Source organism: Rhincodon typus, chromosome 8 (assembly GCF_021869965.1).
Source record: "Rhincodon typus isolate 14 chromosome 8, sRhiTyp1.1, whole genome shotgun sequence".
Classification (NCBI taxonomy): Eukaryota; Metazoa; Chordata; class Chondrichthyes; order Orectolobiformes; family Rhincodontidae; genus Rhincodon; species Rhincodon typus.
Window position 1 is genome coordinate 77,442,261 of NC_063339.1, and position 26,521 is coordinate 77,468,781.

The window sequence follows — 26,521 nt, forward strand, 5'->3', positions numbered from 1 at the left end:
GTGTGGAGTGTGCACATGCTGTTTGTGTGCTTTCCTCTGGGTGCTCTGCCCACACGTCCAGATATGTGCAGGTTAGATGGATTGGCCATGCTAAATTGATCCATAAGTGTTCAGGTATGTGCAGGCGAAGTGGTTTAACGATGGTAAATGTGGGGTTATGGGGTAGGGTTCAATGCTCTTTGGAAGGTTGGTGCAGAATCAATGAGCCAAACAACATCTATCTGAACAGTAGGGATTCTATGAAGTATGAGCAGGAGTAGACAATTCAGTCTGTTGAGCCAGCTCTGCCAATTAATATGATCAAGGCTGATCTCATCTCAGCCTCAACTCCACTTTCCTGCCATCCCTCTGCAACACTTCAACCCATTATGAATTGAGATCCTGTCGGCTCTTCCTTAAATCAATTCAGTGTCCTGGCACCCGCCACACTCTGGAGTAATGAATTCCATAGACTCTCATCCCTTTGAGAGAAGTAATTTCTTCTTCTTGTCCCTGTTTTAAATCTGCTACACCTTGTCCTAAATCTATGACCTCTCCTTCCAGATTGCCCCACATGAGAAAGCATCTGTAGTAGAGCTAGAACTAATTCCTATAGGCAAGAAATGTAGAAAAGCAAAAGGAAACAAATACCCACCCCTTCCCCAACCTAACTCAAATCAGATCAGGAGTAGGCCATTCGCCCTTCGAGCTTGCTCTGCCATTCAATATGATCATGCCTGATCATCCAACTTGTTACCCTGTTCCTGCTTTTTCCCCATACTCATTGATCTCTTTAGTCCTAGAACTATGTCTATCTTCTTCTTGAAGACATTGTGTTTTGGCCTTAAATTGCTTTCTGTGGCAGACAGAACTCCTTGCTCATCAAACTCCCAGGTTTCCACTTGCTTTCCTCAACTGCACTCATTTGTCTCCCAACAGATGTAACTGTTTGATCCAGTGAAGCACTCTGTATCCTGGCAAATTGAAGTTCTTTGTGGCCATGTGCTGCTGCAGTTAGTTCCACCTACCTAGCCCTGACCTCAGCTCCCTCAGTATCTGCTTGCTGCTCTTTCAATCACAGGCTGTTTCTCTCCTGTGTCTGCTGCAGATAGGCAGAAAGTGAACTTATTAGCATATATGGGAAAGACCCAGCCTGTAGTTAAAAGAATAACTCCTCATCATTTCCAGCCATTCTATCTATGGGGTGACTTTCCTCTGGTCACCTCCATGAGTGAATTTCATGCAAATCTGGGACAAATCCACCCACTGCTTTGTGTATTTAGAGAGATGGCTCACAGTACTTGTCTAACTAGGGTTTTAAGTAACTGAATCATAATTTCTATCCCCTTGCAATTTATTTTCAAGGTAATAATGTCAATTTTCTTTCTCAGTCGTACCAGCCATCTTTAATCCATGTGAAGAAATTGGAGCCCCTGAAAGAGGTGAGTGCATCATGGGATTAGTTTTTTTAACAGTATAAATCTTTTTGTGGGGAGAGAGCAAGCATATGGCATTGAAATAGAGGATCAGCCATGATCATATTGAATGGCAGAACGGGCTCAATGGCCTACTCCTCCTATTTTCTTCGTTTCTATTAATAATTAAATGGCTCTTAATTCCTTTATAAATGTTATCATAAGAGGGCAGCGGCTCCATATCTAGAATAAGAGTTATGTTCAACTGTGATTTGTAATGCATCCAACACTGGTAATAGACGAGTGGTGTGAATATTTGGATAATGTGTTTATAAGTGGATTGTGTATGGCAATGATGTTCCGTCATTTTAGGTTGTGTTTATGTGCCCATCCCCAATGCACAAATCTCTCTGTTAGCAGAAATGGCGCACATTAAGGTATTAAAAGGCAAGCAGCTGTACAGACACTGGAGTGGCAGACCAGCATGAGTACAATTAAAAGTAGATTTTCTTTTTGTATGTTCTGGGTGTTTTAGACCCAATGTAAGCCCTTTCTCTTCCATTCTTCCCAATGTCCCCTTTCTGTCAGCATTACTTAAAAGTTTACCTTGCGCTTTTCACCCTTGCCAGTTGTCCGTAATTTGGCCTTCAGCTGGGCCTATGGTATTCATTTTAAAACATTGTTTTAACACATCAGGAATTTAATTCATTGTTGCAAAGGTAATTTTTTGGAGCAGCCACACTTCAGAAATAAAGGCAAAAAATTCTGGAAGAACAAGTGGAGTAGAAAAATTGGAAACCCATCATCTACAGATTATCCTCCAAACCATCCTGACTTACAACAATATGTCTGCTCTTTCACTGTTGCTGTACCTCGGATTCCCTCCCAGGCACCACTGCAGTTCAAGAAGGCCACTGCCTTCTCCAGGGTATTTAGATTTGGATGATAAATGCTAGCTTTGCCAGCAACACCCATGTGCTATGAATGAATTAAAAAAGTGATACTTCCTGACAACAGCATGGCCGAAGTAGCTGTTTCGGTGACTTCACCAATCCCACTTACTACTGTCTGCCCTCTTTAAATAGTCAACTAATGAATGTCCAAAGGTTACAGGTTGTTAAAGTGGCCATCAAAAAGAAAAGATGGTGAAATTTTTATGCTTAGTTGTACGTTCAATATAGTTTGGATTGTTTGTACGCTATATATTCTCACTCTTGAATCAGGATGTTGGTTTCACAGGGAAGTCAATATCCTTAATTACATTTAATTTGGTAGGGCATCACAAAGGGCAGTTAGGATTCAACTACATTATTGTAGGATTTCCATTACATACTTTCATGAATAGATAAAGACAGCAAGTTTCCTTCCTTCAGTTACATTATCATCATTACTATTAAGTGACTATATCGATTGTAGTGGGGTTTGAACAGGTCTCTCAAACATTAGCTTAAAGCTGTGATTTACTAGTCCATTAACATGACCATTGTGGTATTCTCTCAGCTGAACATCTGTTGGCTATAAATGGAAAACTAACCTGGTAATCTCCCTTACCTATGCTGTCTGCGGTGGGAAGAGAAGCTACAGTATAATGCCTTTACAAGGTAATGCCTTTCACAAGGTATTTTGCAGATGCCAAGCCACTGGCATAACCAAATATTTTGACAAGATTTTCAAAGACAGCAAGTAGTGTATCTTGGTGGGAGTAGGGATGTAATTTTTTTTTTAGGCTTATTTACCTGTAGGGCCAAGAAGTCAGAATGAGAGGACCAAAGAGTGGACTAGAGGAATTGATTAAACCAAAGCTGTGTAGAGTTTTTTTAAAACCAAGTCAAAGATTTTTAAGACCAGATGAGGAAATTGAGAAGGGGTGTTGTGGAAAATAACGACTTTTTTTTCTGTTTTCAGAATCCAGGAAACACTCAAGATGACAATAAAAATAATATAACAATTGAAACAATTTCACCTCCACACTCTACACCTGAGGTAAATGCAGCAGAATTGTATGATTTTATTTGACTTTGTGAAGTCATTGTGAACTATTTATTAAGACTACAAATATGTGGGGCCTTCATGCTTCATTTGGAGTATTGTGTACAATTTTGGACTTTACTTAAGGAAGGATATATTTTTTGGAGTGTGATGAAGATTCACTAGATGCTTTCCTGAACTGAGAGGACTATCCAGGAGGAGAGATTAAGTAGCCGAAGCCTGTATTCCATGAAATTTGGAACAATAAGAAATGATCTATTTTATACATAGAAAATTAATTGTAAATGTAGGGCAAATGTTTCCCTTGTTAGAGAGTCTAGAACACAGAATCACATTCTCATAATATGGATTGGTCATTTAGGACTGCGATGAGGAAATATTTCATTCAGGGGTATTATTTTTGGAATTCTCAACCTCAGAGATTTGTCGGTGATCACTGGTTGAGTATATCCAAGACAGATATTTGAGTACTAAAGGATATGAATATAGAGCCAAACACCAACCATAGTCTTATTAATTTGCAAAGCAGACTGCAGGTATCAAATGGCTTATTTCTACTCCTAGTCCTTATAGACTCAGAATTTTACAGTGCAGAAGGAGGCCATTTGACCTATTGTGGCTGTACCGGCTCCTGAAAAAGCTATACGAGTTAGTCCCATTCTCCAACCATATCTCCGTAGCCCTCTAAATTCATCATTTTCAAATATATATGCAATTCTCTTTTGAAACCTACTATGGAATCTGCCTCCAGCATTCTACCAGTTACTGCATTCAAAATCCAACAGCTCTCTGAGTAAAGAAGTTTCTCCTCATTTAATTCCTAGCTCTCTCGCTGATAATCTTCAAATTGTGAGCCCTAGTTACTGACTTACTAACTAGGGGAAACAGAATTTCCTCTTTACCCTGTCAAAATTGTTCAGAATTTTGAACACCTCAATAAGGTCACCTCTTAAAGTTCTCTGCTCCAAGGAGAATTGCTCTAATATTCCCTTGTATCTGAAGTCCCTCATTCCTGGCATTATTATAGTAAATCTCCTTTTCACTCTCTCCAGGGCTTTAACATTTTTAAATAAGATGTCCAGCAGTGAACACATTACTCCACATGTGGTCTGACCAATGATTTGTAGAGGTGTAGCATCCCTTTACATTTATTCACTTATAAATTGAAGGATCCCACAAGCCGCCTTAGTGCCTGTTTCAACTTGCCTGGCCATCTTCAGACTGCACTTGAACCCTGAGGTTCCTCTACCCCTGTATGCCCCTCAAAATTATACAATTGAGCCTGTATTGTCTCTCCATGTTTCTTCTACCAAAATGTATTACCTCATTTCTCAGCATTGAAATAGCCAAGTGTCTGTCCAATTGACCGACTTATCAAAGTCCCTCTGAAGTCACACCGTGTCATCCTCACAATTCTCCTGAGTTTAGTATCATCTGGAAACTTAGGTTTTGTCCTTAATATCCATCTCTGAATCGTTTATATAAGGCACAAAAAGCAAAGGTCTTAATACTGATGCATGGGGAGCACCATTTTTCAACTCCTTTCCAGTCAGAAATGCACATTTAATACCTAACTACTTTTTCCTATCTTTTACATTACTGAAGAGCAATTTCTGCAATGTGACCCAATATGACCAAATATACAACAGTTTGTCTTGATTGTTCATTAAGTATTTTTCTTTACTTTTCTCATTTTGGTTTGGAACTGAGTTGAAGTTGAGAGTTGAACTTTGGACTTTAAGCAGCAGCTTTTTTTAAGATAAAGGAAAGAACAAACAAATTGATATGTCTTGGTGGGAACTGGTCTGGAAAGTTCATTAAAGGTTAATTATTTTAAGAACACCTGAAATATATTATGCGCAAGGCCTAGCAGCTGCTTGGATGTTAAAAGGGGCAACCAAAAGGAGGCTTGTGCCAATCAGGCAAACAAAAAGGATGTTGCACAAACAAAAGAAAAACCATAGATTAGACTGAATTTCGGGCAGAAAGCAGTCTGGCTATGAAAGCTGCTGGATGGAGTTTTGGTTGCTGTCTAACTTGTATTGAATTATTGAAAGTTCTGAGAAACGAACCTTCATCTGTATGATATAAGTAAAAATCTCCAGCAATATTTGGAAGTTGTCTTCATTAACCAGTGACTTTGGAATTCAAGCAAGATGTACAATCTGATGTGTTGACGAGCAACTCGTTATGAGCCATTTTTTTAAAAACTGCTTAAATGAAATGGCCAGTTAAACTCCTTTATTTTTCCTTTAATTTATCTCTTGACTGTGTTATCTGTCTGTGAGTGGCAGTTACGATCAAAGAAGATTGGGTTTAAATCATAGACATCAATTAGATTATGTTGTGTTTAGTTTTGCTCTGACAAAGTTATAGTATTGATGATTTGTTAATTTTTGTTTAATTGATAAACTTGGTGTCTGCTAACTGTTATTCATGAAGTTTGGTTAGGAGCAATTGGGCATTTTTGAGGATCATTGAATATTTTAATTTCATGTTGTTATGACATCCAGTGTTGGGAAGTAAAATACGGTCTGGCTCACCAGCCCTGTACCATAACAATTCATAGCGGCAGAAAGGTTTTGTTTGTCTTTTTTTGGTTAAAAATACAACTTTAAGAAAGGTGAATGCAGCAGGTTACTTCAAATATTACAGAAGCTAAGGAGAATGCAACTCTTTATGTTTTGTGGGAGGAGTATGAAAGTTTAGTAATTTTCTCATGGTTTGTATTTCCTTAAACAGAGGACTGGCTTGTTCACGAGCTGGGAAGATGGGCCGTATTTATTGATAATTAAAATACAAGCATCACATAAAGATTCAAAGAAAGAAGAGAAGGGCCAAGGTGCAGAATCTGCAGCAAAAATAACTGAGCATGTGACCAAAAAAAGTAAAATGGAGGAACACGCTAAGGTGAAGACAGTGCCAGCGGAGCAAGATCACCTGTCACTCACAAGTAGGTTCTGTTTAACTTGAGCATAGTTGCAAACTGTTTTGAATGACGCTGTGGTCCCCTTTCTCATGTTATACTGCGCAAATGGAACTAAAAGCAGTGAGATAAAATGGCATTCTGTATCTTACTGAAAAATTAAACACAACTGCTTCTAGTGAAATGTGAGAGTCAATCATACACGGTGACTTGAAGGAAGAGATTCATTTTGAGAAATCTGACAGACATCGGCATTTGATTGACGACTGGATAAAAGCTTTCATTGGAAGATGCACATCTGTGGATAGCTGCGCTAGATCTAACTCTGTACTAGCTTTTGTTGTTCTTCAAAATTACATTACAAATTGAAATAATTGGAAAGATGACTGCAAAATAGTATCAGGGTGAACTGGAAGGAGACTGGTCTATGTTATCCATGCTCAGTGAATTTTATGTCTTTCAGTGATTGTGGAAATGAAAGGGCAATATGATTTCATCTCCCCTGCAGACTGGCCACTAATGATGGTAAGTTATACCATTAAATATTTGAGAGTTGTAACTTTTCACGGTCAATTCAGTAGAAGTTTAATCCCTGGTGTTTTCCCTCCATGTATTCTCTGCTGTACTTCATTGGATGTTAGGCATTTGAGACTTTTGTGGTCATAAATATGTCCAGATATGCCCTGTACACACAAAGCAGGACAAATCCAACCTGGCCATTAACTGCCCCTCCAGTCTACTCTCTATCATCAGTAAAGCGATGGAAGGTATTATCAGCAGTTCTATCAGACAGCACCTGTTCAGCAATAACCTGCTTAGTGACACCCATTTTGGGTTCTGCCAAGACTGCTCATCCCCTGACCTCATTACAGCCTTCGTTCACACATGGACAGAAGAGCTGAATTTCAGAGGTGAGGTGAGAGTGACAACCCTTGGCCTCAAGACTGCATTCAAATGAATGCCATCAAGAAACTCCATCAGAGGGTAAACTCTCCACTCATTACAGTATATCTGATCGTTGGAGGTAACTCCAGGACAACTTTGCAGGGGTTTCTCCAGATAGTGTCCTAGGCCAAACCATCTTCAGCTGCTTCATCAATGACCTTTCTTTGACTATAAGGTCAGACTTGGGGATGTTTGCTGACGATTGCATAATGTTCAGTTATTGAGGCAGTCCATGTTCAAATGCAACAAGGTCAGTAGTATATCAAGGCTTGGACTGACAAAGATCATTATACAGCAACTTCCAAACCCATGACTATGAACACCACCACCTGCATGTTCCCCTCCCAGACACACTATCCTGACTTGGAAATATATCATCATTCCTTCAATGTCGTTAGATCAAAACCCTGGAATTCCCTCCCTAAGGGCATTGTAGATCAACCTTCAGTATGTGACTGCAATGGTTCAAGAAGACAACTCACCACCACCTTCTCAAGGCAACCAGGGTGGGCAATAAATGGTGGCCAGCCAATGACACCCATGTCCAACAAGTGAATTAAAATAAGTTTTGATACTATAATGGGGAAAGAAACCTGATTGGAGAGATTGAAGCAAAGTTCTGAAAAATATGCATGAAAAGCGTTCAAGGACTTTGGAGAGGAAAGGGGTGGCGGGGGGATGGTGTTGAATATGTGGAGATAGTTTGCAAGCACAGATTAATTTTTTTTTGAGTAGAGTTACAATCTTTGTAATGGTGCAGAGTCTGAGAGGGACTGAATGATCATGTTAATGCAAGAACCAAAGTAGATGAGAAGAAGCAGTCTTCTGCAGCGTGCACTTTTTATCTGAGGAAGTATGTTCAGGCTACGGAGGGAGGGCAAAGGAGGTATTCCTGGGATGGCGGAATGATGTATCGGGAAAGACTGAACATGTTAAGACTATATTTACTTGAATTTAGAAGGAGGGGGAAATCTCATAGAAATCTATAAAAGGTTAACAAGATTAGACAGAGTAGATGCAAGAAGGATGTTCTCATTGACGAGGAAGTCCAGAACCAGGAGTCACAGTTTAGGGATATGTGGTAGGCCATTTAGGACTGAGACGAGAAATTTCATCATCCAGAATGTGGTGGGTCTGTGGAATTCTCTGCTACTGAAAGCAGTTCAGGCCAAGTCATTGAAAATTTTCAAGAAGGGCATAGATATATTTCTTAGGGCTAAAAGGTTCAAAGGATATTGGGAGAAAGCAGGAACGAGGTACTGAGTTGAATGATCAGCTATGATCTCATGGTGAATGGTGAAGCAGGCTCAAAGAGGCCTAATCCAGCTCCTGTATTCTTTGTTCCTATGTTACAGCTCTTTAGGGCTGATAATACCAATACTTTTGTCAGTGTTTATGCAGCAGAATAAACTTGCATCTGTGAAATATGTTCTGATGATGGTGAAGACTGTAGAGTAAATTGATATTGCACTGTCTCCCCATGCCAGTTTTTCATGGTGATGTGCATTGTGTATGTGCTGTTTGGGGCTCTCTGGCTGGTCTGGTCTGCATGCTACTGGAGGGACCTCCTACGCATCCAGTTCTGGATTGGAGCAGTCATCTTTCTGGGAATGCTGGAGAAAGCTGTCTTTTATGCAGAGTTCCAGAGCATCCGATACAAGGGTCAATCAGGTAGGGAACATTTTTAACCTAATAATAGAATGGTTTCCATCTCAATTGATGAATCTTCTCTGAAAGTTGCTCATGGCTAGGGAGACTTCTAGCTGGGTTGGCTCTTAGAGGCAAGAGGTTGTATCACCAACAAGTAAGAATAACACTTACAACAGAGGAGATTGCATTTCACTCTTTCCTCATTTCCTTCTAGAGTCAGAGGTTTACAGCGTGGAAAGAGGCCCTTTGGCCCAACTTGTCCACTCCATCCAGTTTTCACAATTCAATTTTGTATACAGGCCTAAGTGGCACAATTTTTGAGGGAGTGGATGCAGCTCCCATCCAACTGTGTCCAGCATTATATTATTACCTAAGATGGAAAATAATAGCAAAACAATTTCATTTGTTTACATCCAATTAAGTAAGTCTAGATCTGAAAACATATGTGTGGATGGATGTTGTCCTGATGGGGCTGTTTCTGGGATATGTTGAGGAGACATTGAAAAGTAGGAATACAATGGAGTGAGTCCTTGATGTTTTGCTCCATGGCTCCAGATGCTCTGGTAGCAATCAGCGGTGGAAATGGGAAAGCCAAGGCTATAAATTGAAACAAAAAATAGAAGTTGCTCGAAAAACTCAGCAGTTCTGGCAGCACCTGTGGAGAGAAGGCCGAGTTATGCTTTGGATCCAGTTTCTTCAGAACTGATTGTAGCTAAGAAAGGTTGGTTTTGATGCTGAAGGTGGGGTGGGGGCAGGAGTAAACGATCGGTCGATACGAAGCCCAGCAGGAGAGAAAAGAAATCATTACCAACCTTTACCCACTCCTTTGTCTATTCAACTATTTCTCCTGAATATTCTTCCAAAAGCATCTACTTAATAATCTGCCTCCTCTTGCCTAACCTTGGCATGACTGAGCATTGTTACTCAGGACTATTGAATACAGATTCTCAGGTGTATATTACTTTGTCCTTGGTTTTGGGGCATGGTAATCATTGCAGTGCATATCAAATTGCAAATTTAAACATGGCCTTATTTAATAGCCCTACTTATGGAGCTTGTTAGATCATGGAACTATTAGAGCAAAGGAGGAGTCCACTGAGCCTTCTGTGTCTGCATTGGCTAGCCAAGTAAGCAAGTCATTGAGCGTCAATGTTCCTGTTCCCCTCAATTAATCTTTCGCATCTTCCTTTCCAGCTAATAATCCATTTCCCTCTGGGAACTCCATTATTGAACTTGCCTTCACCACACTCACAGGCAGCACATTCCAGATCATAACCTCTCGCATGTGGAAACAGGTTGTTATCAAATGTCCTTCTGCTAGTTGGAACAGTTCCTCCATACCTACTCTGCCCATGACCTTATGATTTTGAATACCTCTGTTAAATCTTTCAATTTTTTTATCTAAGGAAAGCAGTCCCAACCTGTCACCTGAAACCATTCTCATGAAACTTTTTTGCACTCTCTTATGCCTTTACATCCATCCTAAAGTATAATGCCTGGAACTGGACAACAGTTGAGACCAAACAGTGTTTTATGCAAGTTTAATATAATCTCTTTGCCGTTGCACTCTATGTCCCTTCTAATAATATTGGATAAGAAGTTCTGTTTACCATTCTTCTGAATTTCTCCTACAACCTTCAATAAATTTTGCACAAATACACTGAAATCCCTCTGCTCCTTCACCCCACTTAGAATTCTGTTATATTTTACATTGTCTCTTGGAGTTTTTTTCTACCAAAATAAACTAGTTCAAATTTCTCTTCATTGGACTGCATCTGACTTGTCTACCCGTTCCACTAACTTGTCTACATCCTTTACAAATTCTGCACAAAACATGTTGCAGCTCATGATGTTTCCAAGATTAGCTATGATTGTTTGAATGGTGGAGCAGGCTTGAGAGGCTGTATAGTCTACAGTTCTTCCTAGATCGTTATGATTGACCTCAGGTTTCTGGGCAATTGAATGGGGAAAAAGAAATGAGATTGGATTCCTGCATGTTACAAGCGACACAGCAGTGAAACTGAAGTGTTTGGAGTGAGATTGCAGGTCATCTGTGATCTCACTGACAGCAGGACAGGCCTAAATGAGACCAAATGGCCTATTTTTGCGGTAAGTTAAAGGTGCTACATGAAGATATCATAGTGCTGTCACTGAGTTACTAAAACCAGTATAACTACCACTTTCACAATTTGTGTTTAATCTAGTGCAAGGAGCAGTGATTTTTGCTGAATTACTTTCTGCCCTGAAGCGTTCCCTTGCTCGTGTTCTGGTCATCCTAGTCAGTCTTGGCTATGGAATTGTGAAGTAAGTGTAAACAAAACTACATTTCAATGCTCTCAACAACCAGTAACCAAACTTTAATCTAAGTACACATGTATTGTAGATTGAGTGGAAGAAAATAAGTGAAGATGATAGTAAGTATTCCTCAGAAAGCCCCAAATACTTAGATATGTGTAGGACTATAGTTTTGCCACTTGAACAACTGTCTGAAAAGTATTTGCTTTCCTGAGAATTGTCATTTAACCATCAGTGGTGCAAATATCTCCTGAAAGTACTATCTCTGGATAGGGGACAGTTCTTCAGATGCCAATCACCTGATAATGGCTACTTAACAGACTTGCCCCCCCTCCCTCATCCCCCACCACATCCACCATCTCGACTGCACTTTGTACTCCTCTCACTTGTCCTTGTTTGCCCTGTTTCATCTAACTCTTGATTATTCTAAATTTGAATCTGACCTGAAATAATTCTCAGCCCTGTTAAGGATGTCTGGAAAGTAGGAAACTTCATATTTATTTCAAGTGAAACAACAGTACCTACTTATAATTGTTCATCTCTTTTAAAGTTAGAAAATTTTTATTCCGGTTTTTCACAGGAGCATTATTAGGCAAAAATTGTCACAGAACCAAAAGGGTGTTGAGGTGTGTAACTTAGTCAAAGAAGTAGGTTTTAAGAAAGGTCTTAAAGGAATGAAAATGGCAACAATGTTAATGGACAAATCTTTGAGCTTAACTCCTATAAAATCATAGTCAACAGTGATGAGAATGCACATGAGACCAGAGTTGAAAAAACATACATTTCTTGGAAGGTTGTAAGCCTGGGGTAGTTACAGACCTAGAAATGGGTAAATCCAGAAAAAGACAGTTTTACTTTGTTTCCTTTTGTTTATTCTTTCATGGAATGTGAATGTCACTGGAGGCCAGAGTTTGTTACCCAAACTTAACTGCCCTTGAACTGTGTGGTTCGTTGTTATTTCAGAGGGCAGTTAAGAGTCACCCACATTGTTGTTGGTCTGAAATTACATGCTGGCCAGATCAAGTATGTATGACAGATTTTATTCCCTAGAGGAAATTTGTGAACCAGATGAGTTTTTGTGAATATCGATGGTGCAGTAGTTTCATGACTGAGAGATCCATATTTTCTTAATTTAAGTTCTGGCTGCTGTGGTGGGATTTGAATCCATTTCCACATTGTTTCAACCTGGGCCTTTGGATTACCAGCCCAGTAACATTACCGTAATGGCAGTCTCTGCCCCTGTGGAGAAACACTAATGACACTATTTAGTTGGCTGCACGTTGGTGAATGATGTCTTGTGTTACTATAATTATGCGGTACTGTTGAATCTGGGCAACCGATGCAGACCAGGCAGCATTAGAGGAGCAGGAAAGTTGGCATTTCGGGTTGAGACCCTCTTTCAGAAATAGGGAGGGGGCTGGGAGCTGGGAAATAAGTAGAGAGAAGAGGGGTGGTTTAGTCATAGATGAATTCAGGTAGGGAGTGGTGGGGATTGGTCAGTGGGACAGGTGGGGCAGATAGGTGGGAGAGAAGATGGACAGGTTTTGTCGGGTCAAGGAGGCAGGAGGCAGGAGGGAGGATGGGTGGAGCTGGGTAAAGGTAGGTTGGGTGGTGATAGGTTGGATGCAGGTAGTGGGGATTGGTTGATGGTAAGGGTAGGGCGGACAGGTGGGGAAGAAGATGGATAGGTTGTGTCAGGTCACGGAGGTGGGGATGAGAGGGAGATTTGGACGTCGGATGAGGCTAAGGTGAGGACACTTTAAACCTGGTAAATTCAATGTTAAGGCCATCGGGCTGTAGGCTCCCGAGGCGGAATATGAGGTGTTGCTTCTCCAGTTTGCACGTGGTGCCATTGTGGCACTGGAGGAGACCCAGAATGCACATATCACCCAGGGAGTGCGAGGGGGCGTTAAACGACAACACCTTCCGGTCGCCAATCATTTTGTCGTGTACAGAGTGCAGGTGGTCCACAAAATGGTCCCCGAGTCTGTGCTTGGTCTCATTGATGTAGAGAGGGCCGCTTTGGGAGCGGACTAGGGGGGATTCTATCTTTATTTTTGTTGGGGGGAGGGGATTTAAGGACAGAAGTGTGGGAAACACGAGATGCGGTTGAGGGCATTTTTGACCACCGGATGCCCTCAACTGCATCAGGGCCGTAACTTCCCTCTTGCCCTCACGTACCTCCCACCAACCTAGCTTATCATTCTCCGCCACTTCTGGCACCTACAATCTGACCCCACAACCAGAGATATTTCCCTCCTCACCGCGATCTGCTTTCCGCAGGGACTGCTCACTCCATGACTCCCTCGTCTGCTCCACAGTCCCTACTAACCCCACTACACCTGGCACCTTTCCCTGCCACTGCAGGAAGTGCTACACCTAACTCCCACCACCACCACCTCGCTCACCTCCATCCAAGGCCCAAAGCAAACTTTTCATATCCGACAGGGGTTCACCTGTACATCCTCCAACTTGGTCTACTGTATCTGTTGCTCCCAATGTCCATAGGTGAGACCAAGCGCAGACTCGAGGACCGTTTCATGGAGCGTCTGCGCTCTGTACACGACAAACGACAACACCTTCTGGTCGCCACCCACACAAACTGGAGGAGCAACACCTCATATTCTGCCTTGGGAGCCTACAGCCCAATGGCCCTAACATAGAATTCACCAGTTTTAAAATCTCCCCACCACTCCCTACCTGCATTTACCTATCACCATCCCACGTACCTTTCCCCAGCCCCACCCCTCTCTCTCTATTTATTTCCTAGTTCCCTTCCCCCTCCCCATTTCTGAAGAAGAGTCCCGACCCGAAACGTCAACTTTTCTGCTCCTCTGATGCTGCCTAGCCTGCTGTGTTCCTCCAGCTCCACACTGTTGTCTCTGACTCCAGCATCTGCAGTTCTTGCTAACTCCAAATGCTGAGACCAATGTTTTCTTCATCACAGGCCTCGTCTGGGAGCCATGCTGCACAGAGTTATTGGTGTTGGTGTTCTCTATCTAATTTTCTCAGCAATTGAAGGGATACTTCGAGTCACAGGAGTAAGTAACATGTAAAAATATCAAATATCCATTTGTTTCAGGACCGGTGTCATAAAGGCTGGTGAAGTCAGTTCCGTGCTAGGACTCATCATAACATTTTTAAACCATCACATGTCTTTTTTTAAACTATAAAAGCCTAAGAGGGGTTGTTGTGTTACATTGACTCAGATTTAGTTTTCCCTCCTGAATTGATTTACTCTGACTCCTACCCCTTGTTTGTGTGCTTGCTTGGGCAGTGCTTGTTTTCTGCCGCACTGCAATTATCTCACCATTGAGTATCTCATTGTGTAGTAAAACATTTCATCTCCTGAACTGTTTTTTTTCCCCACTGGTCTTGACATTAATGACCCAATATTCATAGTGTCTGATAACAAAATAACTCCATATTTAGGTCCAGTGGAAGCTCTTCTGCTGAATGTAAAATAAAAATCACAAATTGTGAAATAGATCTGTCATTCCACCTGGTTGAAAGGTGCACTTCACTTAGTGTCCTCATTGTAGCTCAAAATCAACTTTATTTTGTTCCTGATTTAGACCCCACTAACTACTCTGGCTCTGGTAGGGAACATCAGTCTCTCCCTGATCGATTCCTGTGTACTGTGGTGGATATCCTTTGCGTTATATTTAAGTGTTACCCCCTCACTGTATTCTATGGCTTAGAGTCAAAAGATGCAATATCTGCTTTTCAGTTGTGAGCATGTAATTTACAGTCAACAGGAATGGGTAAAGAATCTAGGCTGTGAAGCGGAATAGTCCTGGCTGTCGAGCGGACTGAGTAAAGGTTTGGGCTGTCGTAAATGAGTAAAGGGTCTAATCTGTCAAGGAGGCTGAGTAAAGGGAGCTGCAGTAGTGAGCGAGGGTGGGGTCTGTGCTGTGGAGGGGAATAAAAGTAGGCTTTGTGGAAAAACCAGCATATTGGAAGACCAAAAAGTTCCACCAAAAGATGTAAATTTGTCAACTAATGGCTGACTTGATCAATCTGGATATGAACTGAAGGGACAAGATTGATGCTTTGATCAATGAGGATTTAAGGCAAATCAAACTAGACTGAACTGATGTCTTTCATAGAATCGTATCTAGAACATAAGTCCATGGTTAGTATTGCTAAATCTGGAAAGTTACATGCCTCAGCTAAATTGTCACAAGTGCCAGAGAAAAGACATAGGTTGAATAAGGGAATGTCAGTTTACATCAAGACCAAACTGTTGGTTTTTAAGTATTTGCTCACGGCTGTGAGGATCCTGGTTAAAATCAGTTCAGAAAGCTTTAATTGAGTTCCGATTGGCTGTGGCCACCCAGTCGCCAGCGGAGTGAAACCAAAAGTTAATTATAGATTCTATTCAATACAATGTTTTGTGTCTCAAATCATTGAAGGCATGCTTGCTATGCATGTTGTGCTGTACTGTTTTCCCAATTTCCCAATTCTTATCTTTTCTCACACTCCCTCTTTCCCTTGCTTTCGTCTGACTGTCCTATCCTTCCTTTTTTTTTAGGAGAATTTCGACTTGGCCCTTCTGGCCTTTATCCCTCTGGCTGTTCTCGACACTGCCCTTTGCTGGTGGATATCCTTTCTGGTTATGGGAATTTCCAGGGGAAAGGATTTCTGTTCCATTTTCAGCAAGGAAAGATCATTTGCTTATTAAGCCTGCTTCTTCTTGGTATATAGTTTGTAATTCATTAACTCTACTCAATCTCTAACCTACTGTGGGTGGTAACTGTCCATTAATTAAGTTTAATAACAATGTTTGTGTAAATAGTGCATACCTTGGAATAATAACATGGCAGCCATGGAAACAAGGAATTTAGAAGCACTTATCCCTATAGCCTTTGATTGGTGCTGGTTCTTTTTAGTTCGGTGCTAGCAATTTAGGGCTCTCTGATCAGAGTTAATAATAAATCCACCTCTGTTTCCTGCTTTTATGATTAGTGAATGTAAACATTTTCTAAAAATGCAGTATTTCAAAGGGACTTCAGTCTGCAGGCAAGTGGGTGTCTACGAGGATTGTGTATATTTTGCTTATTCTTATTACATAAGGCAGTCAGCTACCCGGGGTAAATTTTTGTGACAATTTTTGATTGATCCTTGTTGAATTTTTATTTTAAATCCTGTTATTTTCTTTTGTGTGGGGTCATCCATGTTGTAAGGTTTTAGAATTTTACAGGTCTGAACTTTTATTAAAATCTGAAAAGTTTGATGCAACGCAGATGCTACAAATGCTAAAATGACATAACCTGGTGTATAAAACAATAGATTGTGGTTTGACTGTGATTCCAAATCACAGCCATATAGGTTGGTTAACTTGCATAATAAGTAGCTACTGGCCTTGGAAATAGTGTTGCATGTTTTGTGGAGGAAATGCAGCCCTCTGGAAGCAATGTTCATACGGTCTAATGCAGCATAACATGTGACTCTAGAATTAGGGATTTGGAATTAATGGACTTTCTTGAATTTGATTCTGCCAAAGAAAGTGACTTTAAATTTGTGATAAATTTAATGAGTATATAGTTACTGTCGATCCTGATTTTTATTTTGGATGCATTTCTTCAAACAGAATGCTTATTGCTCTATTTTCCATAAACAAAATGATTGTTATTTTTTTCCATAAACAGTGTGAGTTTCTTTTTAATTCCATCCATTTCCTTAACTGATAACACATCTTCATCAGCTTGACCCAGACCATGAAGATGCTGAAGCTAAGAAGGAATGTTGTGAAACTCTCTTTATACAGGCATTTCACAAACACACTCATCTTTGCTGTCATAGGTAAGATACAAACATGCAGAGTCATAGAATTATACAGTATGGAAGCAGACCCTTTGGTCCAACTCGTCCATGTGACCAGACATCCCAGTCTGACCTAGTTCCATTTGCCAACATCTGGCACATATCCCTCTAAACCCTTCCTATTCATATATCTATCCAGATGCCTTTTAAATCTTGTGATTGTACTCATCTCCACCACTTTGTCTGGCAGCTTGTTCCATACATGCACCACTCTCTGCATGAAAAAGTTACTCCTCAAATCCTTTTTAAATCTTTCCCCTCTTAAATCTTTGCCCTCCAGTTTTGGACTCCTCCACCATAGGAAAAGACCTTCACTCTATCCATGCCCCTCATGATTTTATAAACCTCTCCGTGATCACCCCTAAGCCTCCAATGCTCCAGGGAAAAAAGCCTCTCCCTATAACTCAAGCTCTCCAGTCCCTTTGTAAACCTTTTCTGAACCCTCTCAAGTTTAATCCTTCCTATAAAAGGGTGATCAGAACTGTACGCAGTATTCTAAATATGGCCTCACCAATGTCCTGTACAGCCACAACATGACATCCCAACTCCAGTACTCCGTATGACTAATGAAGGCAAGCTTGTTCAAACACCACCTTCACTACCTTGTCTACTTGTGACTCCACTTTCAAGCAACTATGTAGCTGCTGCAGAGTTACCTCTTAGGTGGCCTAATTAGGCAGTGGTGTAGCTTTGGATCCCTGAGTTTCTGAAACTCACTCTCACTTGGAAATTGCTCACACTTTGGTGAATATATATTTGCAAAGCACTGAGTTAACTGAGTATAAGAATTGGCAAGCACAACATTGGACTTTTGAAGGTTGACTCCTCAAATGGCTCTTCAAGTGGTTGTACCAGGTATTATACCCAAAGCTATGCCACCTTCTTGACTAAAGAAGGATTTAACTTACAGGGCAATCATGATGTATCTCAAATGGGAAAAATGTTTTGTATTGTCTAAAAATCAAAATCATTGGTCTGTTGACCCTGGCCTAAACAATGCACTTGTCATTTCCCATGTTTTGAATGAGCTAATGGAGGATTAATGTTAAATGTAAATCAAGATCTGAGCTTTTCTTTGAAGGTGAAGGTGCAAGTGCACAGGGTTCCATGCAGTTTTTTTATGGGATTTCCTACAACATTAAATATTCATATTAATGGAAGAAATATTATTCGTATTAAGTAGAATAAACTCATCAGATGATCAGTCAATTAAGTTCTCTGTTATGTCGAATTCCATGAGATGTCTCCACTGCACTTGGGTTTGAAAGTCCAATTTGACCAGCACAGAGAGTTCATCGTAGGAAAAAATCTGTTTAGTGCATGACTTGCTGTGCAAACACCAGCTATCTAATTGCACTTTCATCTCCTGAAATGTATTTATTGCCACTCTAACCTTAACATAGTTGAAACACCTCCAGGAGTTAAGTGGCACTAAGTACTATCTAGTATAGAAGGCACTCGAGAACAGTTGCAAGTTTGTACTTGGTCTATGCTATAAACTGACCTTAGTTACTTGCACAATTGAGTTATCTCAAACTCTCTAATTAGCATGGAAGAAAATCAGCATATGTTCTCAATCATAATTACTATTTTGTGTTATGACCTACTTGGGAAAGTGTACTAATTCTCAAGTCTCACCACTCCTGTATTCACCACAAAAGTTAAAATTTAATTAAAATGCGCTAAGTCCCCAATTCACCTGTATGAAGGAATCGGCTCAACAAACACTGATCAGGTTCCCATTCTTAAAAAGAAATACTATTTATTACCAATAAATAAGTTCCAACCATAGGTAAACAAAATTATAGACTATCAACATATAGCTCTACTAGTTGAAACTCTAATCACGCCTCCCTCCAAAAAAAAACCTTTACAAGCACATACAGACAGACACAAACAAAAAGAAATTGGTAGAAGTTGGGGAAAAAAGAACGGGAGAAACACAATTCAACAGCACCAACCCACAGGATTCAATAATTTGTTTTATATCCCAAGACTTTCTGTTTTTCAATTCCCTTTATGCAGATTCTTTCACTTCTCAATAGAAGGCAAGGGCAATTGATACATTTATTACAAAGTCTGCTGTTTGCTGATTAAAGGCAACAGCTTCCCTAACTGTAGGCAAATATAACTAACTTTCTTCAAGCACTTGTACTGAAAACATATAGAGAACACACAGCCGCCTTTTTCAACAATCTGGAAGTTTCTCCCCTGTCTTGTAAACTTCCCAAAGAGTTCACCTACCCAACAGCCAATCCAAGTCGTCATCTGGTTGACGATGTTTGGCAAATGTAACTGATCATATTTGCACAAACCAATCAGCTACCTGTTGCTAGCCAAATCACACTCGAACTGATGCTGTACAGTCTTCTCTCACCTGCTGCACTGCTTGCAAAGCGGCAGTATAAGCACAACACGCAGTGAGTTCCAGCAATGTCTTTTCAAAGCAATTCCTTTCCCAGTTCTTGGTTTTGAAATGCTCCTTTTCCATTTTAGTCCACAACTAAAATAGAAAGTAAAAAGATGCTACCTTTACATGAGTGATGCCCAATGTTTCTCTGTGTGTGCACTTCAGGTGACAACAGTCAACTCCAGTTGTAGAATAGCCTGCTGAAAATTGTTAGGTTTTTGCTAAGAATTGCATTGCACCTTAGATAATGTGTGGAATCTTGCACATGTAGTAAGGCATAGGTGAGACGTAATTTGTGCACAACTGTGGGTACTATTGCATTTACCCCATATCATGCAAATGATCCCTTCCTGGTATTGAGGAAATGATTAGTGTATTATTCCAGGTAGATTAACCATGGCAATTCAGGTAGAGAAAGAGACTAGGTTCCTCTACAAAGTTAATATTTCACTTTCAAATTTTTCATTTCTTACTCCTATTTAGCGTCAATATTTTTCATTATTTGGACAACAAAGAAGTTCCGGCTGGCAGACTGTCAATCAGTAAGTAAGCTCTTCTTGACTCATATTATTATTTGATTTTTTTTGAGAAATATCTTAAATATGAACTGCAGACTTTACAGTAGATAGGATTGCTATTACTCTACCCCTTAGCTTACCCTTCTTGCTGCAGCTGCAGACATAACCAAGCCCTCCAATACTTCACCCCAAAAGCTAGTCTTCACCTTTGGTCCAAGGCAGTGAACTGACTCTAGATGAAGCATAATGTAGCCAAGTACTATCCTCTCCTTTCACCAAAGGTTCTTACATAATGTTGCATGGCATTCTTTAACTGGACCTTCTATGCTTACTTCTCAGCCCTAAATCTATTTGGATAAAATAGATTGGATCATCCTGATGCTAGAGAATATCCTTAGTCCAATAAATATGGGATAACATGAAGTCTGTATAGCCTGATGATATTGCATTTATCGTGGCTTTCTGCACATCACAGGGGCTTCAGTAGTTAAGGATATGTAGACAGACATTTCTAGAACTGCAGATGTAATTTTTAGAATGGTACGTCGGGTTTTTGATGTCAGGTTAAATGTATCACCGTGATGTTCACTAGTTATCATGCATGACGTTCTGAAAAGGAAAGGGGAATGGTTTCACGATTACAAGTCCTAGCCAAATTTGGAAACCGTTGAGGTTCTTCAGGCAGAGTTTCTGTATCTAAAATTTTTAAAAAATGCAATTTCAAATGTAGTAATTTGAGGATTCACTTATTCATTTTGGAATGAAGGTATTATGAAGGAGATTGAACAGGTTGTGCCTTATCCCTTTGGAGATTAGAAGAGTTCAGAGAGGTGATCTTATTGAAACATGTAAGATCCTGAAAGACTTGACAGGGTGGATCCTTAGAGGATGTTTACCTGAAGGAAAGACTAGAACTAGGGGATTCTTTTTTCTGTTTTTGAAGGTCATTAGTCTGTGAAATTCTCTTCCCCAAAAAACAGTGGTGACTAGGTCACTGAATTTATTTAATGTTAAGTTAGATAAACAAGGGAATTAGGGTTATGGGAAGTAGACAGTGAAGTGGAATTGAGACCGCAACCAGATTAACCATGACCTTATTGAATATTGGAGTGGGGTCAAAGGGCCAAATGGCTTTTCCTGGTCCTGTGATTGCATCCAGTGCCAATTACAGGTGAGTATACAAACAGAATTTAGTACAACTGAATGCAAGGCTACTGAAATAACGTAGGAAGGAGAGCTTTACATTCTTGGGAGATTGGAATAAATTCTGTGAGAAGAGGCATTTATACAAGAAGAAAAAGTTGGATTGTAAAAACATTAGAACAGTGTTCTCACTCAGAGGTTAATTAGTACTGTTGTAGAATGTTTAAACCAATTTGATAGATTTGAGTAAATCGAGGTGTGAGAAGTAAAAACAGCATTAAAATCAGATACAGTGGAACTCCAATGTTGCAAAGATCAATAGGCTTATAATACAGATGTCTCACGGCTCCCAAAAACAAAATCCCCATCTGGGTAAGTAAATATGCACCTGTTTCAGAACCTTTTTAAGTTGTCTAATATCAATGGTAAGTTCACTTCCATTGTATAAGCACTGAGGTACTTAGAAATATACAAAGTTTGTCTTGATTATTTTCAAATAATTGCACTGAATTTCCATATAATCTTCCTGTAATGATTCTAGAAGAAAATAAATTGATTTAACATAGTTGACATACGTTTGCATTAATTATACTCTTAACAAAGTGATTGTCTAACTGCAGTGTTTGATTTCAATGCTCATTTCACTATAAAAATAACTATCAGTGATGTTTACACAGTTCTTCCAAATCTCGTCTCACAGACGGTAGTATCCTCCCCCACTTCCCCCAAATACATCGAGTTAGAGATTCTGAAAAGGTGCATTTGATGGTGAAATAACTGAAGTCTCGCATTGCAACACTAAATGTTGCAAATAGCTAACTTCAAGTGCTGTATAAACCAGATGTATTCTGCAGCAGTATCGTGCATCCACTTGACAAGCAGGCGCTATGACGCAGTTTAATCTCTTGGAAATTATCTGTTATATCAGCCATTTACCTATTTCAAAAATTGCAGGGATCAGACGAAGGAAAATAGCAACAGCGAGAAAGGTATTAAATTTGTATATAAATTATATCTGTAGCAAAGCTAATACATTTGGTGAGCTGCAGGCATAAATTGCTGCATAGGATTATAATGCAGTTCCATCACACCATAAGATGCAAGAGTAGAAGTAGACCATTTGGCCCATCAATGTGCTCCTCCAGTCGATGAGATCATGGCAGAATGATAATCATCAACTCCACTTTCCTGCCTTTTCCTCCAACCCTTGTTTCCCTTACTGATTTGAAAATCTGTCTATCTCAACTTTAAATACACTGAACAACTCTTGTCCAGCTCTCTGTAGTAAAGAATTCCACTATCCTTTTGAGAGAAGAAATTTCTCCTCATCTCTGTCCTCACTGGGCAACCTTATACTCAGAAGATTATGCCTTGTGGTCCTTGACTTTCCTATAAGGAGAAACATCCTCTCAAAATTACCCTGTCAAACTGGCTAAAAATCTTATGTTTTAATAAGGTCATCTCTCATTCTTCTAAACTAAAATGAGTACAAGCTCCTTATAAGAAAACTCGTACTACTTTGGATCAACCCAGTGAACTTCTTCCAGACTGCCTCCCGTGCTGTTATATCTTGCCTTAGACAAGGGACCAAAACTGTTGAGTGTTCTAGGTGTGGTCTAATTAGTACCTTCTAAAGTCTTAGCGAGACTTATCTTTATACTCTTTTGAAATAAAGACCAATATTCCATTTGCCCTCTCTATTAACCAGCAGAAGTTCTATGCTAGCTTTTTGGGATTCAAGCACAAGGACCCCAAAATCCCTCTGTACTGCAGCTTTCTGCAGTCTTTTTCCATTTATATATTCAGTTCCTCTGCTCTTTCTACTAAAGTACATAATTTCACATTTTTCTGCATTATATTCCATCTGCCAAGCTTTTGTCCACTCACTTAACTTGTTTATATTTTTTGAAGACTGTCATTCTCATCACTTGCCTTCCCACCAATTTTTGTGTCATCCACAAACATAATGATAGTACATTTACTTCCATAATCCAAGTCATTCATCTATATTTTAAATAACTGTGGACCCATCACAGATCCTGTGGCTCTCCACTAGCTACAGGTTGCCATCTTGCAAATGCCTACTTATTCCAACACACTCTTCTTCTAGTTAGCTATGCTAATATGCTGCTGTCAATACCATGTACTCTTATCCTGTTAAGTCGCCTTGTGCGTTGTACCTTTTCAAATGCCTTTTGGAAATACAAATCTATTACATCAAACAGATCGCTTTATCCGTCCTGTTTGCTACATCTTCAAAGAATTAATAAATTTGTCAAGAAAGATTTCCCCATTATGAAATCATGTTGACGCTCCTTGACGATATCACATATTTATAATGCTTTGCTATTCCATTCTTTATAATAGATTCAAACATTTCCCAGTGACAGATGTTAAGCTAACTGGCCTATAGCGCCTGTTTTTTGTCTCCTTCCCTTTTTGAATAAAGGCATTACATTGGCAGTTTTCTAGGACTTTTCCTGAATCTAATAATTCTTGGAATATTACTACCAGTGCATCCTCTACCTCTGGCTTCTTGTTTCATGTATCCTGGGATGCATCCCATCATGTCCACAGACGTATCATTCTTTAGCCCAGGTATTTTTCCTAGTAAGTTGTCTGTAATGATATTTATTGTGTTTATTTTTTCCCACTTTAGCCATTTGATTATTTAGTATTTTTGGAACACTATCAGTAACAAGTGACCACAGCAATTTATACTGCAAGAGAAAAGGCTTACTGATTGGCCGAGGCATTATCATAGAGGAAGCAACAGGGAACTATAGCTCTCCATGATTCTGATTAATTCAAAAAAGGCACAAAACTTGAACATAATAACTAATTTAAGATAATCAGTCATTCTTGTAACATGGTTCATTTACATTTACTAGAAGTGACATACATTCATATGCAAGGACCAGTTCCCAGCTGATAAAAGGAATAACGTTTATTCCTTACACCCTTTTGTTAAGCAAAGATGTAACATTTGCTGGCATCTCCTCTGTATCAAGGGAAGATTTGAATATTATGATCAGCACCAGCAATGTCCACTCTGACTTCCCTCATTGTCCTCAATGCATCTGTTCCAGTTCCGGAACTCTTTCAACTTTAAGTAGAGCCAACCTTTGTAATACCTCCTCTTTATCAATTTTTAGCTCCTCCAATGAGTGAACTATCCAATCTTTCACACTGACCCTGGCGGGATCTACACCCTTAGTAAAGATAGTTGCAAAGTACTTTCTTAGTGTCTCAATTCATAGCCCCTGCCACCATAAGTAAATCTGCTATCAGTTCTTTATCAGCCCCATTACTTTCAGCTCCCTATTATTATATGCCCATATCAGACTTCTGGATTTTCCCTTTTAGCTACCAGTGTCTTCTCTTATTGTCCCTTTTTGTTTCTGTAATTTCTTTTAACTGAATCTCCAAACAAGTGCAAACAGAGATGAACAAATTGTTCTGTAAATTTCAAACACTTTTATAACAAAATTAGAGCAATAACAAGACTTAATTATCCTAATATAGATGGGGAAAATTGTGGGGGAGATGGAGTAGTAGTAGCTGTAATGTCGCTGAACTATTAATCCAGAGACCCAGGTTAATTATCTGGGGATATGGTTTCAAATTCAAGTTACAAAAATCTGGAATTGAAAGCTTGTGTTAGTGTTAGTGTAAAAGATATTACAGACCATGACAACTGTTAGGTTTTCATTTAAAAAAAACGATCTGGTTCACTATTGTCACTTGAGAAAGAAAATCTGCTGTCCTTACCTGTGTCTGACATACAAGGGACTCTTAACTGTCCTCTTAAATAACCTATCCAGCCACTCAGTTCAATGGCAGTTGTGTGTCAAATGCTGGATTTGTCAGTGATGTCCACATCACTGGAAAGAATAAAGATTTTTTTTTTTTTTTTAAAGTGCTGAGGATCAATAGGATTTTAACTTCCGATATGTTTGCTGGAGAACTTTGAATCAAAATGTCTCCAGACAACAAGGGAGGAAGCCTTGTTTGGATCTTGTTCTGGAAACAAAATAAGGAAATTGGAATGTGTTACAATTGGAGATCATTTAGACCTAACTGTGACCACAAGGTTGAATTGTTAGCCAGGAAGATTATAGCAAGTGCAGATGGGAATCAAAAAAGTTAGCACAAGAAACAAAGACAGCTTATAAGAAAAGATTGGTGGCAAATGAAATAAAAGTCGAAGACACTAGAAATATAAGATATGAGTAGTTACCGAGGGGGGAAAAAATTGAGCCTCTTGAGGAACCAAAGGAAAACCTAAAAGGAAAACGTTGGTTTCACTAAAAGAGGAAAGGGAGATTATGGACATTTACTAAATGAACTGAGATGTGCTAAAAATATTTGCAGTACTGAAAGTTGGCAATTGACCTGGTTGGAATGCATCATTTTTTTGCTGAAAAAAAGTAGTTGTAGAGAAAGCCGAAGCATTGGCCACAATCTTACAGTTCTCATTGGATATGTTAATTAAAAAAAACAGTAATTAATCTGAATGCCAAAATGACTAATAAAATAGCCACATGCCCTTGCATGTGCACAGACAGAGCCAAAGACGACAGCTGGCTGTGACAGTCACCGTGCCAGGATTAATTTACATCCATTGCTGATGTCACCACGTGCTGCGTGCAGTTAGTGTGTCACCTATATTTCACGTTATTAGTTCTCTAAAGTGACGACCAATTCTCCATGCTACTTCAGTCACTTAATATCATAATTGCTTATGGCTACTCACGTCAGATCAGTCCAGGGTTTGGTTAGCAGCATTGGTTGATCCCTTGCACCATCTCTTTTGCATATTTTGGTACTTTTTTTTCCTCCTTGCTGAATATTTAAATCAGTTGTCTCACTCACTGCAGAGCCTCCGTAAATACCCTCTGCTCTGTTGCTTTCTCGCTAAACTTTGCATTATTAATATTCCTAATGGTTTTAGAAGTTAATCTCCAAGACACTACCTGAATAACTTGGCAAAAAAATTGTCAATCTTCCCTTTAATTTCAAACTTCTGACTTATTATAGCGAATATAAAAAAATTCTGTTCCTTTCAAATATATTGGCTTCCACTTGCACATGCATACTCTTTGTGTGAGCTAGAGTTGACATTTGAACCATTTGTAACCTTTAAAAAGAAAGGTTAATGGGGTTTCTAAAATAAGAGGATTAATATGTGAGAGCAAAGAGATTGTGTTAGAAGTTTATAAATCGGTTAGGACAATACTTAGCACCACATTTCCTCAAAAGATGAAAATAAGACGTCAATGAAGAGGAGACCAGAAATGTTTGAGTTGATGAGAGATGGTAGGAACTGCCGATGCTGGAGAATCTGAGATAACACTGTAGAGCTGGATGAACACAGCAGGCCAAGCAGCATCAGAGGAGCAGGAAAGCTGACGTTTCGGGTCGA

The 26,521-nt window shown here is 39.6% G+C and overlaps 1 protein-coding gene across 3 annotated transcripts in view; it reads left to right on the top strand.

Annotated features, from left to right (window-relative positions):
* The window catches only part of LOC109937105 (transmembrane protein 87A), a 58,857-nt gene that overhangs the window by 14,129 nt on the left and 18,207 nt on the right, over positions 1 to 26,521 (top strand). For 2 of the 3 annotated variants that reach the window (XM_048600163.1, XM_048600165.1), the window contains 10 exons: positions 1,371 to 1,421; positions 3,300 to 3,377; positions 6,126 to 6,336; positions 6,773 to 6,834; positions 8,742 to 8,925; positions 11,109 to 11,208; positions 14,147 to 14,240; positions 14,775 to 14,846; positions 16,896 to 17,004; positions 19,919 to 19,977. In XM_048600163.1, coding sequence (XP_048456120.1) covers positions 1,371 to 1,421; positions 3,300 to 3,377; positions 6,126 to 6,336; positions 6,773 to 6,834; positions 8,742 to 8,925; positions 11,109 to 11,208; positions 14,147 to 14,240; positions 14,775 to 14,846; positions 16,896 to 17,004; positions 19,919 to 19,977 — 1,020 coding nt within the window. Of the gene's footprint in view, positions 1 to 1,370; positions 1,422 to 3,299; positions 3,378 to 6,125; positions 6,337 to 6,772; positions 6,835 to 8,741; positions 8,926 to 11,108; positions 11,209 to 14,146; positions 14,241 to 14,774; positions 14,847 to 15,733; positions 15,803 to 16,895; positions 17,005 to 19,918; positions 19,978 to 26,521 lie in introns of all 3 variants that reach the window. The other variant, XM_048600164.1, reaches the window with a different exon arrangement.